At 45.1% G+C, this 15,403-nt stretch overlaps 1 protein-coding gene across 1 annotated transcript; it reads left to right on the forward strand.

The window, feature by feature from the left end:
• Window positions 1–312: 312 nt before the first annotated feature.
• Window positions 313–3,406, forward strand: Ugt316A1 (UDP-glycosyltransferase family 316 member A1). Its single transcript, XM_001352887.4, has 4 exons — window positions 313–1,100; window positions 1,176–1,370; window positions 1,432–1,648; window positions 1,709–3,406. Exons 1-4 carry the CDS (start codon window positions 649–651, stop codon window positions 2,774–2,776), a joined length of 1,932 nt encoding a protein of 643 aa, XP_001352923.3. The 5' UTR covers window positions 313–648; the 3' UTR covers window positions 2,777–3,406.
• Window positions 3,407–15,403: the final 11,997 nt, after the last annotated feature.

Genomic DNA, 15,403 nt, shown 5'->3' on the forward strand with positions numbered 1-15,403 from the left:
CTGGGGGTCCTAGGTAGCTGGCTTTACTCAACCGAACATAAAAATCGAGGAATATGATTTCCAATCATGAGCAGAAAACACTTAACCCATATCGACCGGTGGGCATTATTATACACTCCGCGAGAATTATGAATCTTGAAGAATTTTAGTGCAGTTCAGGGGAAAGATATCTTGGTCTTTTGTTTCAGTAAAGCCAAAGGATATAATAGACCCTTAAGAGTACTTATTGTTAATATTATTAGTACTATTTTCCGCGGTTAAGCTCGAGTTGTTATCCTGTTTAAATAAAGGGGGCTTAAGTGGGCTAAGCTCGTATTTTTGTTGGTATAGCACACTGGTTGTGGCCCTTTCACTTTCGCGTGTTGTTTTGGTGCAATTTTTTTTGTTTAAATAGAGCATTGGGTGGTATTGTGCAATGCTGCAATGATGTTGATGACAAACGGCAGCAGCAACAGATAATAATAGACGCCCCACAGCGCCAGGAGAGAGGGAGGAGGAGACAGCTGTGTGTGTGTGTGCGTTTGTGCAAAACCGGAAAAGCATCAACTGCTTCCAAGTGAAGGACAAGCACACGTACGCGGATGCGAATGCGAATGTGGAGGCGTATGCGTATGTGGACATTGCCCTAAGGCCACACGCACACAAAAAATGCGTTTGCTGCAGCTGTTGATGGCCCTGTCGCTGCTCTGCGGCGCCATCTCCTGTGCCAACATCCTGGCCGTGCTGCCCAGTGTCTGGAAGTCGCACTATCTTTTTGGCCGACGACTGCTGCAGGAGCTGGTGGCCAGTCCGCGGAATCATTCGATCACTCTGATCAGTCCGCATGCCTTGGAGGCGGGTGGAGTGGATGCAGAACTGCCAAACATCAGGGAAATACGCATTGAGGGGCTCAAGGAGAACTGGGTGGGTATGGGCATGAGCTTTGAGCCGGAACAGATGCGGTCGCAGAGTGTGATGGAACGTTTCACGCGGCTCATCTATGCGGGCACTACCAATGTGGATTTGTTGTTGTCGGATCAGCAGGTGCGGAAGCTGCTAACCAGCGGCGAGCAGTTTGATCTATTGATTGTTGATTTGTTTCTAAGCGATGCCCTCTTGGGGTGAGTAATAGCTGAACCAGAAGCAGCAGAACCCCTTGATTGATGATTGATGATCCTTTGCATCCTTTATGACAGCCTGGCCTACTACTATGGCATACCCACCGTTGCAATCAGTCCCACCGGTGCCAATTCCTGGCTAAACAACATGTTCGGCAATCCCCAATCGTCGTCCCTGGATCCAAGCAACTTTCTACCCTTCACAGAGCGCATGAACACCCAACAGCGAATCGTCAATAGCCTCATGAGCACTTTCGAGCGTCTAACCTACAAGTAAGTGTCATGCTATCCTATCCACACTGAGAGCCTGCAGTAATCCTCGCTCCTTTCCTAGCTTCTTTCATTTGATCTCCCAGCAGACGGTCTACTCGAAACACTTTGAGATGCTGGTGCAAGAACTGCCGCTGTATCGGGATCTAACGAAGAATCTCAGTTTGGCTCTGATAAACTCTCATCCGGGCCTAAACTATCCGCGTGCCTATTTGCCCAATATGGTGGAGGTGGGTGGCCTCCACTTGACGGCTCGCACGGACCTACGCCCATTGCCGAACGTAAGCCAGGAATATTTACCATCAATTCATTTTTCTAAACTCTTAATTCCTCAATTCCAGCATCTCCTGTCGTTTATGGAGTCTGCTGCGGGGGGTTGCATCTACATGAGTCTCGGCGCCGATGTCCAGACAGCGCAGTTGACCAGCGAAAAGTTGGCCATATTCATGGATGTTTTCGGTCACCTCAAGGAGTTCCATTTCGTGCTAAAGTGGGAAAACGAGGATTTTGTATCGAGTCTGGAGCTGCCGGAGAATGTGATGATTGCCAATTGGTGGCCGCAGCAGGCGATATTGTCGCACACGCTGGTGAAGCTGTTCATCAGCAGCTGCGGCCAGTTGAGCGTATGGGAATCCATTATGGGCGAGACGCCCATTCTGGCCATACCCATACTGGCCGAACAGGAGGTGATGGCCAAGCGTCTGCAGCTGAATGGAGTCTCGCTGACGGTCAACTACGATGCCATAGCCTATGATGCCCTGCTGCACGGCATCCGGCAACTAACACTGAACACCAGCTATGCGGACAGTTTAGTCAAACTAAGGAAACGTCTTGGTGGTCCCTCGCCATCCTCTCTGGCCGTTGGCCAAATTGAGCTCATTCTGGACTCGGGTGGCGCGGATTTCCTCAAGTCCCATGCAAATACTCTTACTTACTGGCGTCTGGAGGGCCTGGATGTGCTCGTGATCATTACAATCGGCTTTGTTGGTATTCTGACTATTCCGTTTTTGGTTATTTCTTGCATCCTACGCAAGTCGTACTACAGCGAAGCGTGCCAGGATCAGCAGCCGCCCTATCGTTCCACCCTGAAAGTAGTGGGCAGGGTTCATAGCTATGGCGATCCAGGTGGCACCCCAGCAGAGCCCCTGAGACGCACTCGCTCGGCCCAGTCCCTTTCGGCACGCTCCAGCTCGTCCAGCTTCAGCTCCAACACGACACCGCCAACAACAGCATCGACCACACCGTTGGATATGACACCACCACCGCCAGCGGTGGTGCAACTCCTGGGGCATGTACCATCGCCGTTGCAGCTGTATGTTAATCAACAGCAGCAGATATACTCAAACTCCGATTTGAGCAATCGACAACAAGCATCACAAGATGACATCACAGAACGAAGGTTTTCATAGTCAGAACAGAAACTAAAACTATATCTTATAAAATGCATACATAATTACTCTACCGTTTAGGGACTAGGCTTAGGCGTGATTTGTTGTTAATGTCCGTGGAGCTTTGGTTTATTTTTTTCGGCCAAGTTTTACTGTTTATGTAAATAGTTATTAAAACCCCAAGAGATATTCGAGTATATTTAATTTGATATCTGTTGATGATATTACCTATTACCTAGTACCCCCCTTTGTCACAATACCTCCCCCCCTTAAAAACTTCGATTTAGAAGACTGAGCAATATATGTATGTGCATACATGTATGTATGTAAAAACCATTTGATGACAAACCGAAAAGCTTGAAAGTGTATAAACAATTGCAGTTTAACTGCAGACAATTCAGCCCAAGATGTATACTATATATTGAGCAAGATATGTCCTAAATGCCTCTAAACAGAATTTCTCAGAGCTTAAATGGGTCCTTTTTTTGATGGCAAATTTATGGTTGCAGAAGTTTTTTAGAACGTTTACTACTTGTAGATTTTTTATTTGTATTTTTCATTGTTTTAGTATACTTTAAAATACGATACGATTCGCTATTAAGAAGCGCATATAAATATTGTTGAATAAAACATGAGTTAATCGCAGCTTGAGACAAACGTTTTTTTCTTAGTCAAGGATTTTCTGGGGACTATAATATTTTTTAAAATCATTTTTTGTTGAAATCAGAAAAAAATCTTATTTATAATTTTAATTTTAATAAATATTAACCAGGATAAAAATGTATTAAAATATACAAATTCAAACGAAAAATCGAGGGTTTCATTTGAGAATTGCATGATTCGGATCGGATCTATTACTTTTTCCAATGCATTAGAAAGCATTACAGCCGAGTCCTTATAGCCGGGCCGTCTTCAGGTTTATATTCCGAGAGAATGCGGAGAGATCGTCACTTTTTTGAACAGCGATACCAAACAGAAAGAGAGGGAGAGATAGAAAGAGAGAGAATGCGGCAGTCATCGGCTTCAATAGCAGTAGCGGCGCATAAGGAACATAATACAAAAATTATAAATTCAAGAATTTATTACAAAAATGATTTTCTGACTTTTTTCGACTTTAATTTGTATTAAACTCAAATCTTATTGGAGATCTCTGTTTATAAATCTCAGGCCAAAGATGATACTTATTAAATACTTATGATGATACTTATTAAGTTAAATTAAACTAAAATTAATTAAAACAACTTAATTTCGAATTATTTAAAACTGTACTTAAGTTAAAGCTTCTAAAGTTAAAACTATCAGATAGCCACAGATATATGTATCTCTAAAGATATTCCTAAAATGTTATGGAATTTATTTATTTATGCTATGTATGAAAGGGCATCGTATGCTACGACACCTCCCCATTTTTCTAGTACGGATTTTTTGGGGTATGAGTGCCATAAAATTAATGTATTTAATGCACATCTTTATTTAAACAGTTCTTCAGCTCTAAACAAATACAAATAATATATTTAATGGTATGATAATCTAGACAGAGAGAGAGAGAGCCATAGAGAGTGTCTGCGAGAGAGCATGAGAGTTAGAGATGAAGAGACAGAGAGAGAGAGAAAGAACAGTTAACTTTAATTATGGTTTCAAATGGATGCAGGGGCAAGGGGCGTGTCTAATTAGTTGACTGCGCGCTGCGGCTAATGTCGGCCCCGCTTTTGATGTGCATGGCGGCGTGTGCACTTCATTTAAGCCGAGTGCGGCTCAAGTGTCTCTGAGGATGTGCCGCGGATGCAGGCTTCACGAAGGTAGGGTGGTAGGGTGGCAGGGTGGCAGGAAGCGAAAGGCTGCCATGCCAGCTCCAGCTTCAGCTCCAGTCAGGGGCTCAGTGGCACCTGTTTGCATTCAACAGTCCAGGCACGTAGACAAAGAGAATAGCGGAAAGGCATGGAATGGAAAGCAAGGGAAAGCGGAGCCAAGAGAGGGTGGAAAAGGGGGGGGGGGTGTGTGTGGCAAGTGGGTGACTTGTGGGTGGCAGAATTTCACTTTGACTTCTCCTGGCTGCCGCTTGCCTGTTAATAAAAGTGTAATTATGCACATATGCCGAGCGATGGCTCAAGGGTTCGAGAGCTCGAAGGAGAGATACAAGGGGCCCAGGGGTGGACTGGGAATTGGATGGATGCACTACGCTTTTGGTTTCGTTTCTTTTTTATGCGCATATTTTTGGTTAGACATTGGAAATGTGATATCTAGCCGTAGGCCACAATTGACATGCCACATGACGCGCGGTGGCATTCCATTCCCAGAGCAGGGGCCCATACCAGACCGCAATCTCAGCTTCTGCCGCTCTCGATTGTGGTGCGTGTGATTTGATTAGGGCCTGCTTTAGGCCACAGCTGAGATTTAAGAGACACAGAGAGAATTCTATGAGACTTTTCGGGTTAATTAAATGTGAAACATATCATGTTTTCTTAGGAGGAAAAACTTTCAAAGGAAGGACAGAAATTCCATCAAACAAATCTTGCCTTAAATACCTTATAGAAGACTCCAACCCGCCTATCCTTAGTTATCCTTGCTAAATGTAAGCCCTGAAATGTGTTAACATTATACAAATTTTACAGATTCCAAGATTGATACCAAAAGATATTCAGCGAGAGGGAAAATCATTAACATTGCAAATTGAACATAGTATATATTGATTTTAAAGGTATTTTATATTTGGATTAAATATGGGCCGTATTAAAAGGAGTTTGAAAGTGAATTCTATTCTGTTAAATTCTGTTTGTATACAAAAAAGCAAAAATTGTTCTTTGAATATGGGTGTGTTTTCCCGTTTTCCAAGTTTCCCTTAGGACATTCTTATGGTTTCTTTTTTGGTAACACATCTGTATCAGATCTGCATACCACAAAAGATATCTAACCCATTCTCAGTCCGTTTCATTGTCAATCTTATCAAGCGGAAAGTCCGAATCGGCCGCGTCGCCCATCAAAGCCACACTTGTCCCAGGGCGGCCCCGGAGGCTGTGGGGTTTCCGAGTTAGCTGGGAATGGGACTGGCAGAATGGCAATCAGAATGGGAATCAGAATAGGAATGGAGCAAGCGGCGACAGATGAACAGAGTTGCTAACCAGCAGAGGAGAGGCCATAGGATGACAGGCCTCGTCGCGAATGTCAACCGCAAGAAGAGCATCGCATCGCAGGGCAGAGCAGAGCAGAGCAGCGGAGTCAAGTGAAGTCCTCTCGCATTGACAGGCGGCCCAACCACAGGCCACAGGCAGGGAACAACAGGAGGGGACAGGAAGAGGCTCCGCAGTGGAGTGGATGGAAAGAATTAGTGACATTCCAAGGGTCTCACGTTACAGATACTATGGGAACGGAACAGAAAGAGTTCGAATTGGTTTTTGGGCTGGCTATTGGTATGGGGATTGCGGCATTGGGGGATTGGGACCTTCTCCTCCATTAGCACTGCTGTCAGACCAAAGCCCCAGGGGGATGGAAGCCAATGGGGGCGGCACCACTGCATCAAAGAGCCCTCATTGATCAGGAGCAGCAGCCAGCAGCAGCCAGTGCCAGTTGTCATCATCGTTGTCGCTGCCTGTCCACAGGGCGGCTCTTGCAACTCCTTTGAAGTTCGGGCAACAAAATTAATTGCATGCTACACACAAATCCCCCCAACAACCATCTGGCAAGGGGCTAAAAACTAAAAACTCTAAATCAACAATCATCATAACTGCATATAGCTCTATATTGTAAGGGGGGAGTCGGAGTCAGAGTCGGTAGTCGGTAGTCGGGTGTCGGCAGTCCAGCTCCATCCAGAAGAGCAGGGGGGGAAATACTATGGCTGTCAACATGCTGCCAGTCCTCGCCCTGGCCCTCGTCCCTCGTCCCATTTCCCATTTTGCCTTCAACACTTTTGCTGCTGCTGGAACACTTGACTTCTGCCCGGACAAATCCCACGCAGACACTGCTGTGTACATATGTGCTGTTGCATGCCACGCCCCTGCGTGTGCCACCTCCCCCCACCCTATATGGCTTTGGAGTTTCCGGCTTTTGTGTGCGCATTTTGAACTCTGTTTCAATTTAATTACTTTCGAGTTACGCAACAGGACAAAGTTTTCCCAGGATATACGTAAATGGAGCAGTAGCCCGTAGCCCGTAGCCCGTTGCCCTTATCATGGCAATGATTTAGATGTCCCTTAGATGCGCCTGCTCCTACTTGCCCCCTTCCCATCCCCTGATTGAAAGTCTCTCCTCTTGAGTTCTGAGATTCATAATTTACAAATTTAATTAAATTAAATTAAATGTAATGAAAATCACCCACAAAAAAGGGACATCTCTCTCACATGTAAGCAAAGGACCTGGGACTCCTTCTCCTGGCGGAAGGCTCTCCACTTTTCGCTGCAGGAATTTACATTTATCGATTGCTGAGCCTTCCCTTCCACCAGAGGCTTTTTCCAGATTTCCATTAATGTTTTTCCATTTTTTTCTTTTTGTTGGTGACACACAAAAAATAACAACAAAATTTGCATAAACGTCAACAGCAGCAGCAGCAGTGGCAACGGTGGCAGCGGTAGCGGCAACAGAAAAAGTAACCAAAATGGTGGCAGCTGTTGCAGCATGGAAAAACAAGAGCAGAATATGTACATAAGTGTGCGGGGATGGGCAAGTGGGGGGCATATCCAGGCCAAGACTCAGAGAAGAGTCTTCTGCTGTCCGTTTTATGAGGCGAATCAAAGTCTCATTATTGACTGGCATAACGATAAGGCTAAGGATACGGATGTTATGACAAAACCTTGGCAAGGGAACCGATGATTCCTTGGCAGAATAAAGCTCTTAATGGTGGATCTTTACGATGACACATCGATCTGTCAAGCGGTTCGAGCGGAAGCCCTTATTTCTGAATTTCTTTCATTATTATTAATTATAATGAATGAATAATAAAGAGCGATTCAATTGAGAGATCCAATCGTTTTGGGTACCCCTATTTTGGACCCTTCGGAGCTCGTATAGCATAAAAAGGGCTCTCATCTAAATTGAAAGAGACAAGGAGCCCAAGTCCACCTGCATGCAAAAAGTCTCGCCTTTCCTAGTAATTTCTGCCCCATTTGAGGGTACCCAAAAGGTCCAATGTCCATTCTCAAGTTCTACTCAAAGGTTGTTTTCTTTTTTTTGGGTCTAAAAACTTTGTTGTGGCTGTTGTTGCACAGTTATGAATGGTTATGTTGGTTGCAACTTTAAAATGCATTCGAGAACACGGCTGTGCTGGGGAGGAGCCAGAGGAAACCAGGCAGGAAATGTATCCCACATAAGGACCAGACCAGAGCAGACCACAGCGGAGCGGCAGGCAGGCAGGCAGGCAGGCAGGCATTTCCTGTGGCAGGCATGTCCCGTGCCTATGTGTGAGTGTGCTTTTTGCAACGGTCTCCCCCGTCGGTTACCTCTCCCCCTATCCCCCTCTCTCGCTCTCGCTAGATGCAGATAAGAGGCATACACGCTTGTCAAGATTTGCTTTGATGTCTTTTTCATGTATCCCGACTTTGGGTGCGGCCCTGCCCCACCCTACCTCCCGCCTGCCCCACGCCTCATGTCCATCTGTTTGGGTCTCTGTATTCTGTGTGTGTGTGTGTGTGGGTTGACAACAATTAAAAAGTGACGGGCAAAACAAATCGCTGTGTGCCGCAGAGACACAGGAAGAAAGATTGTTCAGGGATGGTTCAACTTACGTTTAAGTAGCAGCAAATACAAAAAGCAAAAAACAAAGCAAAAAAATCTCTTTTCAGTGAGCATTTCAATTGCCTTTTGTTTATAAGAGGGATTTGCCCCCATACCCCTACCCCCTGACACCCCCCTGAATTTTGCTTTGAAGTGAAGCACATTTTCTGCCTCCGCCCTGCCTCTGCCCCCCAGTTGTATGTATTTTTGGTAGCGTACAAATTTTATTAGCAAAAAAAGGGTTGGGTTGGGTAGGGTGCTGGGTGTTGGGAAAGCGCTTTGAAGTTCAAGTGTAGGCGGTCTCATTGATATATTTATTTCTATATAATTTCGTGTGGTTTTTTTTTCTTTTTTATTTTTTGCTGTCGGACATGAAACGATCGCGCGGGGCATCGGGGCGTCACAAATTGAAATATCGCATCAATTTTTGCCATGCCGCCGCCGTCGCCGTTGCCGTCGCGCTTTGTAATAAAAGTAAATAATAATTTAATAAAAAAAACCGCAAAAACACAGCAAAGCGAGTGAGCAAAATCAACCATTAAATGCGGGGACGGCAAAGAACAAAGCGATGGCAACGGACCAACAAAAGGCCGACAACAGCTGGGCCCAAACCGAAAGAGACTGATGGCGGGGGGGAGGCGGTTGAGGAGGAGGTGGCAGCGCCCTCTATGTGTCAGTCACCATCCCACCGCTGCGCATGCGCCTGAACGATGTGTGTGGCTGTCTCTGTCTCTGTACCGATGCCGATGCCGATGCCGAGATGTGCCGCCTTCGATGCCAACTCGCTGCCAACCGCTTCAAATTGATTTGAACGAGCGCAAAAGCTTTTGGACAAGTTGATAAGACCCTACCCTACCCGCACCGGACTGGACCGGCACGGACCGGCAACGTATTCCTTTGTAGTTATTGCAGACGTTTTTTTTTTATCTCTCTTTTTTCGCACGGGTGGCGGTGGCTTTCGACTTGGTTGAACTGTCCGCAAGCCGGAGCCCGCGAGACTGGGCTGAAATGTCGGCGCAACATCAAAAGGTGTGTGTGCGCCTTGGTGGAGGCCTGCCGGCCATGCTCAAATGAGCATGCACATGCACATGCACATCCACATGCACATGCAAGGGGTAGGAGGATCGGGTCAGGCCGTGTGTCTGTCTGTCCGTCTGTTTGTCCGGCTAATCAAGCATCAACTTCATCATCATCATCATTGTCGTTGTCGTCTTCATGCTTGCACTGCGAATGCAGTGTGAACAGCCGGGGATCGGGGGGGCTTCCAGAGGTGGCCTGGGATGGCAGTGGAGTCGAAGGACACGCAGCACCAGGCCTGCACATACATTCAGGACTCCAGTACAGGAAAAATATGAGAAATCTGTATAGGAGACATCATAAATGTGATGGGAGAAAATAACTTACAAGAAGGAAGGGCGAGACGAGTACCAAGGAGAAATCCTAGCTGCTGGCAAGCCCTTAAACTTTACATTCCATCCAATCATCAGTCATCATCATCCACTCCTCACATCCCCGTTCCTTGCAGAGTGAGCCTGAGTGAGTCGTCCTCCTGCCCAAACGGGAGAGGGGGCGGACCACGGGTCGTATGAGTTATTACAATCAAATGGGCACACGTGTGGCCGCCCGCCCAATGGCCAGTAAATCACAATTTTTGGCATGCCGTGTAAACAATGTTATAAATCAGAGAACCGCAAGGCACCCACAAGCCAGCAGCGACCATATGGCAGAAGCAGACAAGATGCAAGTTGCAGGAGACGCCTCCGCAGACAGGAACGGAGAGAGAGGGGCAGAACAAAAACGCGGGGCGCCAGGATGCAAGTGACGCATACAGTTAACGCAATGCAGGAGCATGGTTTTGCTGGTGCTAAAGACACTTCAGTCAGTCACTCAGTCAGTCAGTCAGTCAGTGCGTGGGCGGAACAGAGAGTCTCTAAGATTTACAGCGTTCCTCAAATAATTGCATTCTGAGACGCAGAACGCACGAAGCACCCACGAAACGAAGCGCAGGGGTGATTGAACTAAAGACAATTTAAATACTAACATTTTTTTGGTACACGACTTTTTCAGGGTTGCTTCAGACTCGCTCTATATTTCGTGTTTGATTGAACCAAGCTAATACTTTAAGCTCTCCAAAAAAATCAAAAGACTTATTCTCCAATAGCAAATTTTCCTTTTTTTTAAGACAATAAATGGGCTTTGTGTGGTTGGAATATGGGCATTATCAAAAAAGTCTGGCTTTGTTAAAAAAAAATAAAAAAAAAAATTCAGAAATAAAAAGCAGAGATCTTAAAAAACGCCAGAATTGTACATCAGAACAGAGACTATTTCATCAGAGATTGGTGTGTGATACTCTACAATGAAGAGTGTTATGGTCTTTGGAATTATGTTCCCAATAAATAGCCTTGGTAGTACTCTTGGACCATCCGCTGTTGCCCTGGATTATATGATACTTGTATTTCCCTTCCTCCCCCCCTTGAACGCCACCTCTGTTGTTCTCTGCCACTTCAGATTCTGGCATCAATAAAAGAGTGTACCAAAATAATAAATAACCAATGTCTGTCTTTGTCTTCTCCGCTCCGTTCCGTTCCGCTCCTCTTCGTTTTCCAATTCGTCTGCCAAAGATTGACCAACAAATCAATTTACATATATAAGAAATTAAAATTTTATCCCAAATTGTGTGTGCTTGAAAATAATAAAATGACGAAAGATGTGCCACAAAGAAAAACTTTGGGCACACAGAAAATTGATTTTCTGTTAGGGACGGGACCCCAGACAGATGGATGGATGGATGCATGGATAGATCTATGGATGGGTCTTCGTTGGGGAAATGGAGCTGGGGTTCGTCTCTCTCTCTGTCTCGCTCTGCGATAGAGGGCCCCCGAGTATGCAGAGTGTCCGCTGAGTGATGTGCGCATGGATAATGAAGCAATGACGGCGGCATGAATGACTGAATGAGGCGGCAACCTCTGAGCCCCGAAGAGTTCTCTCTCCCTCAAAGGGGCAGCCGCCGACTTGCACGACTCCGCGCGCCAGACTTGAGCCCAACTTGCGGCTTGAGAGCGTTTAATTAAAAGGCAAAAAAACAGAGAGAGAGAGGGAAAAACAAAATGTAAAGAAGAAAAAAAGGCGGCAACTGAGGCGTCGGCCAACAGTTGATCATTATCAGATACGGCAGCGTAGATAATGCCCGATACAGGCCAAGGGGGGCGGAGGGAGTGAGATGTTGTTGCTGGGCAGCACTTTAAAAAATGATTTTTATGTTGCGTTTTTTTTATTTTCTTTAGCGGCCCCCTGAGAGAGGCCCCCACAAGCTCACGCCTCGATGCCAGCTGTCTGTAATTTACGATTGAGGCGAAAAATAAATGGAAAACTTTATTTTGGAAAAACTAAATGAAAATGCATAAATTATTACTTCTTGCCGGCGGCTAGAGCATGATTTCCACTTGAGTTTTTGTGGAAATTCAAGATTTTTATGTGTTGTAAGTTTTGATTATTTATTGCTTTTGTCCGAATATTTTTAAAAATATTTCGATTGGCTTTTGGGGTTTGCAAACTAATGCTAACGGCATGCAGAATGTCTGATAAATTTCGTTTTTGTACTCGCAGAACTTATGGCACTGGGGCGTTGATATCGCTAGTGAACATTTAGGCTCAAGAAACAATTGACTTGCACCAGATCTGTCTTTGGCAAGGCAAGGATTTCCCCTGACCAAACACCCATTTACATTAGAAGGAGAGCACAAGTTCTGAGATCTAAGTAAAACGGAATAGCATGCTCTTGAGATTAAGACAAAACAATAGGCAAAGAGTACAGAAAATGGGAAATGAACACAGTCTCTCTTACTTTTTGGCCCATAATCTTGGGCCGTTATACATATGCTCCTTGCTGAGAGTGCCTCACCTTACAAACGTGGCACGACGCTAAGCGCTTTTGCACAATATTTTCTACTAGCACTGAAACATAACATTTTTAGACATTTTCCACTAAACTGCACTTCGTTAGAGACCATAGAGACACTTTTCCAACATTTTCCAGCTTTTGACGGTTTGGAGTTGACTTGGAAATGCACGCTTGGAAGGGGTGAACAAAATTAAAGCGTGAGAGCGAAACAGATATGCATGCGTAGGTGCATGATGAAATTATACAAGCTGGTCCGCTTCCGCAACGCACTCTCTGCTCGGGTCTGAATCTTCGTTCTTCTGTTTCCCATTAAACATGGCATCAAAGCGCTCTCAATAGTGCTGAGCGTAAAATAAGACCCGAAAGAGAGCCACCTTGTGTAGGTGGATACGTGGCTCGCTCATTCCATGCTCTCTCCTTCATGCTCTAGAGTAGAGTGAATGTTAGGGCATATTGGAAGTTGGAATCGTTTCCTCTCGGCTTCTTCTTTCCATTCCATTGGAGTAGGAGAGAGGTGAGACAATTTGCAGTAACAAGTGCCAAATGAGAGAGAAATTAGGGCGCGGATCAGAAGGAGAGCTTGGAAGGCGACTGAAGAGAGCGACCCACTAATCCACCTACGCATACAAATCTGCATCGTACTCGTCTGCGTTCAATCTTGTAGGTGTAGTAGATTAGCAGTGCCAACTCTGTTCTATGTAGGGTTTAAATTGGGAAACTTTTGGGAAAATTTCTCGGAAACTACATTTCCAACATTCCGACAGATCCCCGATATGATCTCCCAGACATTTCAGATATTTCTAGACACTGAAGAGGCCTGATCTCTGCCAAACTCCACCCACTTGCTGGCATCCCTCTCAGAGTCATTTCGTTTTTATAGCTCTCATTTAATCTATCGCTTGCCATCATGTTTTTGGCATCATTAATCTGGTCATTAAGTCCCACAGCAACCATAATCCCAATCCCCCACACAACAGACACGCATTTGTATTTGTTTGAGGGCCTAATCGTTTGATGGACATCGATGGATAGGATGGTGGACTCTTGTAAATGTAAAATCGTAAAAATTCCGTCGAAACAAGCGGGCAAAAAGCGCCGGAAAAAAACCCAAAAGCTCATAAAAAAAATGCTGATTGGAATGGCTTCATTGCGTAGACAAAAATTGTTGGTGGGTCCGAGATGTTTGAATGGATTTTTAATGATTTCGGGCTAATAAGCAACAATTGGTTGCACCTGCCCCTCGACTCCACACTCCCCACTCCACACTCAATGTACAGTTACAATTTCCGCTTACATTTCTCCGTTCAGCACCAATTCCATATGCATTTATTTTGGTTCTTTTTTTTTTTGAGTTGTGGGCCCGCGTTTATCAAAATTAATTGAAAATTTTCGTCGTTGTTTTAACGACTTCTGGGTAAAAGTCATTTGAAAGCAGGAGAACGAACGATGATGAGTGAGAGAAGACATCAAACGGCCAGTTGCTGCTGCTGCTGTTGCTGCACATGTTACCAAGAGCCCAAAAAACACACACACACTGAAGATCTCTTTTGGGAGCCTCATTTGGCTCTTCCATTTCCATTTCCATGGGCCTGGACCTGGGCCCTGGCCCGCCTGTCAGTTTTATGGCCTTACAATATAGTATAATTTCCTGTCAGTCGCAGTCGCAGTCGGAGTCACAGTCCCACAACCGACGGACAGCGCCAAAAACTACAATTCATAATTGCTTTGGAAATTTGTTTATAAACGCGTTGTCCAGAGCCATCCATCGACGACGAACGGGGGACGGGAGCCGGGAGACAACTTCATTTGAATTTTATGACAAAACATATACTCGTAATAAAGTATAAATATTTATGACCAGCACTTACAACAAAGTTAATTTATTTAATAGTTTGACGATGTACCCGAACGACCGACCGACCGACCCTATCTACACATACATATACATAGAAGATTTTTATTTTCCTTTGATTTCATTTGATTTTACGACTTTCAAAAGAAATAATTATGAATCTTTTCCTCGAGCTTGATCACGGAAAATACTTTTATATTTTTTAATGAGATCTAGCCCTGTTTGGGAAATTTATCTGCCTATCTAATTTATGTTTGTCTCATATTTTTTGCTGAAAATATGTTCATATGTGGGACAGCAGCAGCAGCTCATCAAAGTTGAATGCTGTTGAATGTTTTAATAGCTTGGCAGTTCTTGGAATTATGCTTTACATAAATAAAGTGTAAAAAAGTATATATATGTACATATGTATGTACATAAACGAGTATTTTCCTATTAATCGTGTTCGAGAGAAAAGCAATTATGTTTATCTCCTGCAGCAAAAGCAGCCTCCCTAACCTAATAAGTAAGCCCATGCACACACACACACATACAGCTCATACATACATTTATACCTATAAAGCATATACATATAGCATAGCCCTTCAAAAACTCATCAGAATTGGCCATACAAATATGGGCTACACAGGGGTTGGGACGGACATAAAGAGAAAGGGGGGGTCTGGGAGACCGAGAGAATGACAGAGAGACCGTTTCCAATACAGCTTCCTTGTCAATTACAGTGACAGTTGCCATGGTCGCCACTCAGTCATCGTCCGGGGCAAATGTCAGAACCCTATTGCCATCCATCCACATATGTATGGCCCTGGCCCCTACCGAAAACCAAAGCCAGACCAGATCCCAGCCATGTCCAGTCTCTGACGAGGCCATCCACCTCCACCTCCAGCCTACCCGACCCGCCTGATACACCCACTCGGCTTTTGGGTAATTACATTTGCAGTCAAAGTGGAAATGCTGACACAGGCCTGGCCTGTACATCAACTTTTGTCAAACGCAGTGCAAAATATTGTGCGAAATTAAACAGAATATGCCCGAGAGCGGCACAGGGGGACGGCATACGGGATACGGGAAACGGGATACGAGCATAAAGGAGTAGCAGCAGGAGAAGGAGCAGAGTAAAACATAAATCAATATCTGGGCAGGGCGGACAGATCCCTGACATCAATCAGGGGCCCCGCATCTGATAGAGAGA

The sequence above is a fragment of the Drosophila pseudoobscura genome, chromosome X (genome assembly GCF_009870125.1).
Source record: "Drosophila pseudoobscura strain MV-25-SWS-2005 chromosome X, UCI_Dpse_MV25, whole genome shotgun sequence".
NCBI lineage: Eukaryota > Metazoa > Arthropoda > Insecta > Diptera > Drosophilidae > Drosophila > Drosophila pseudoobscura.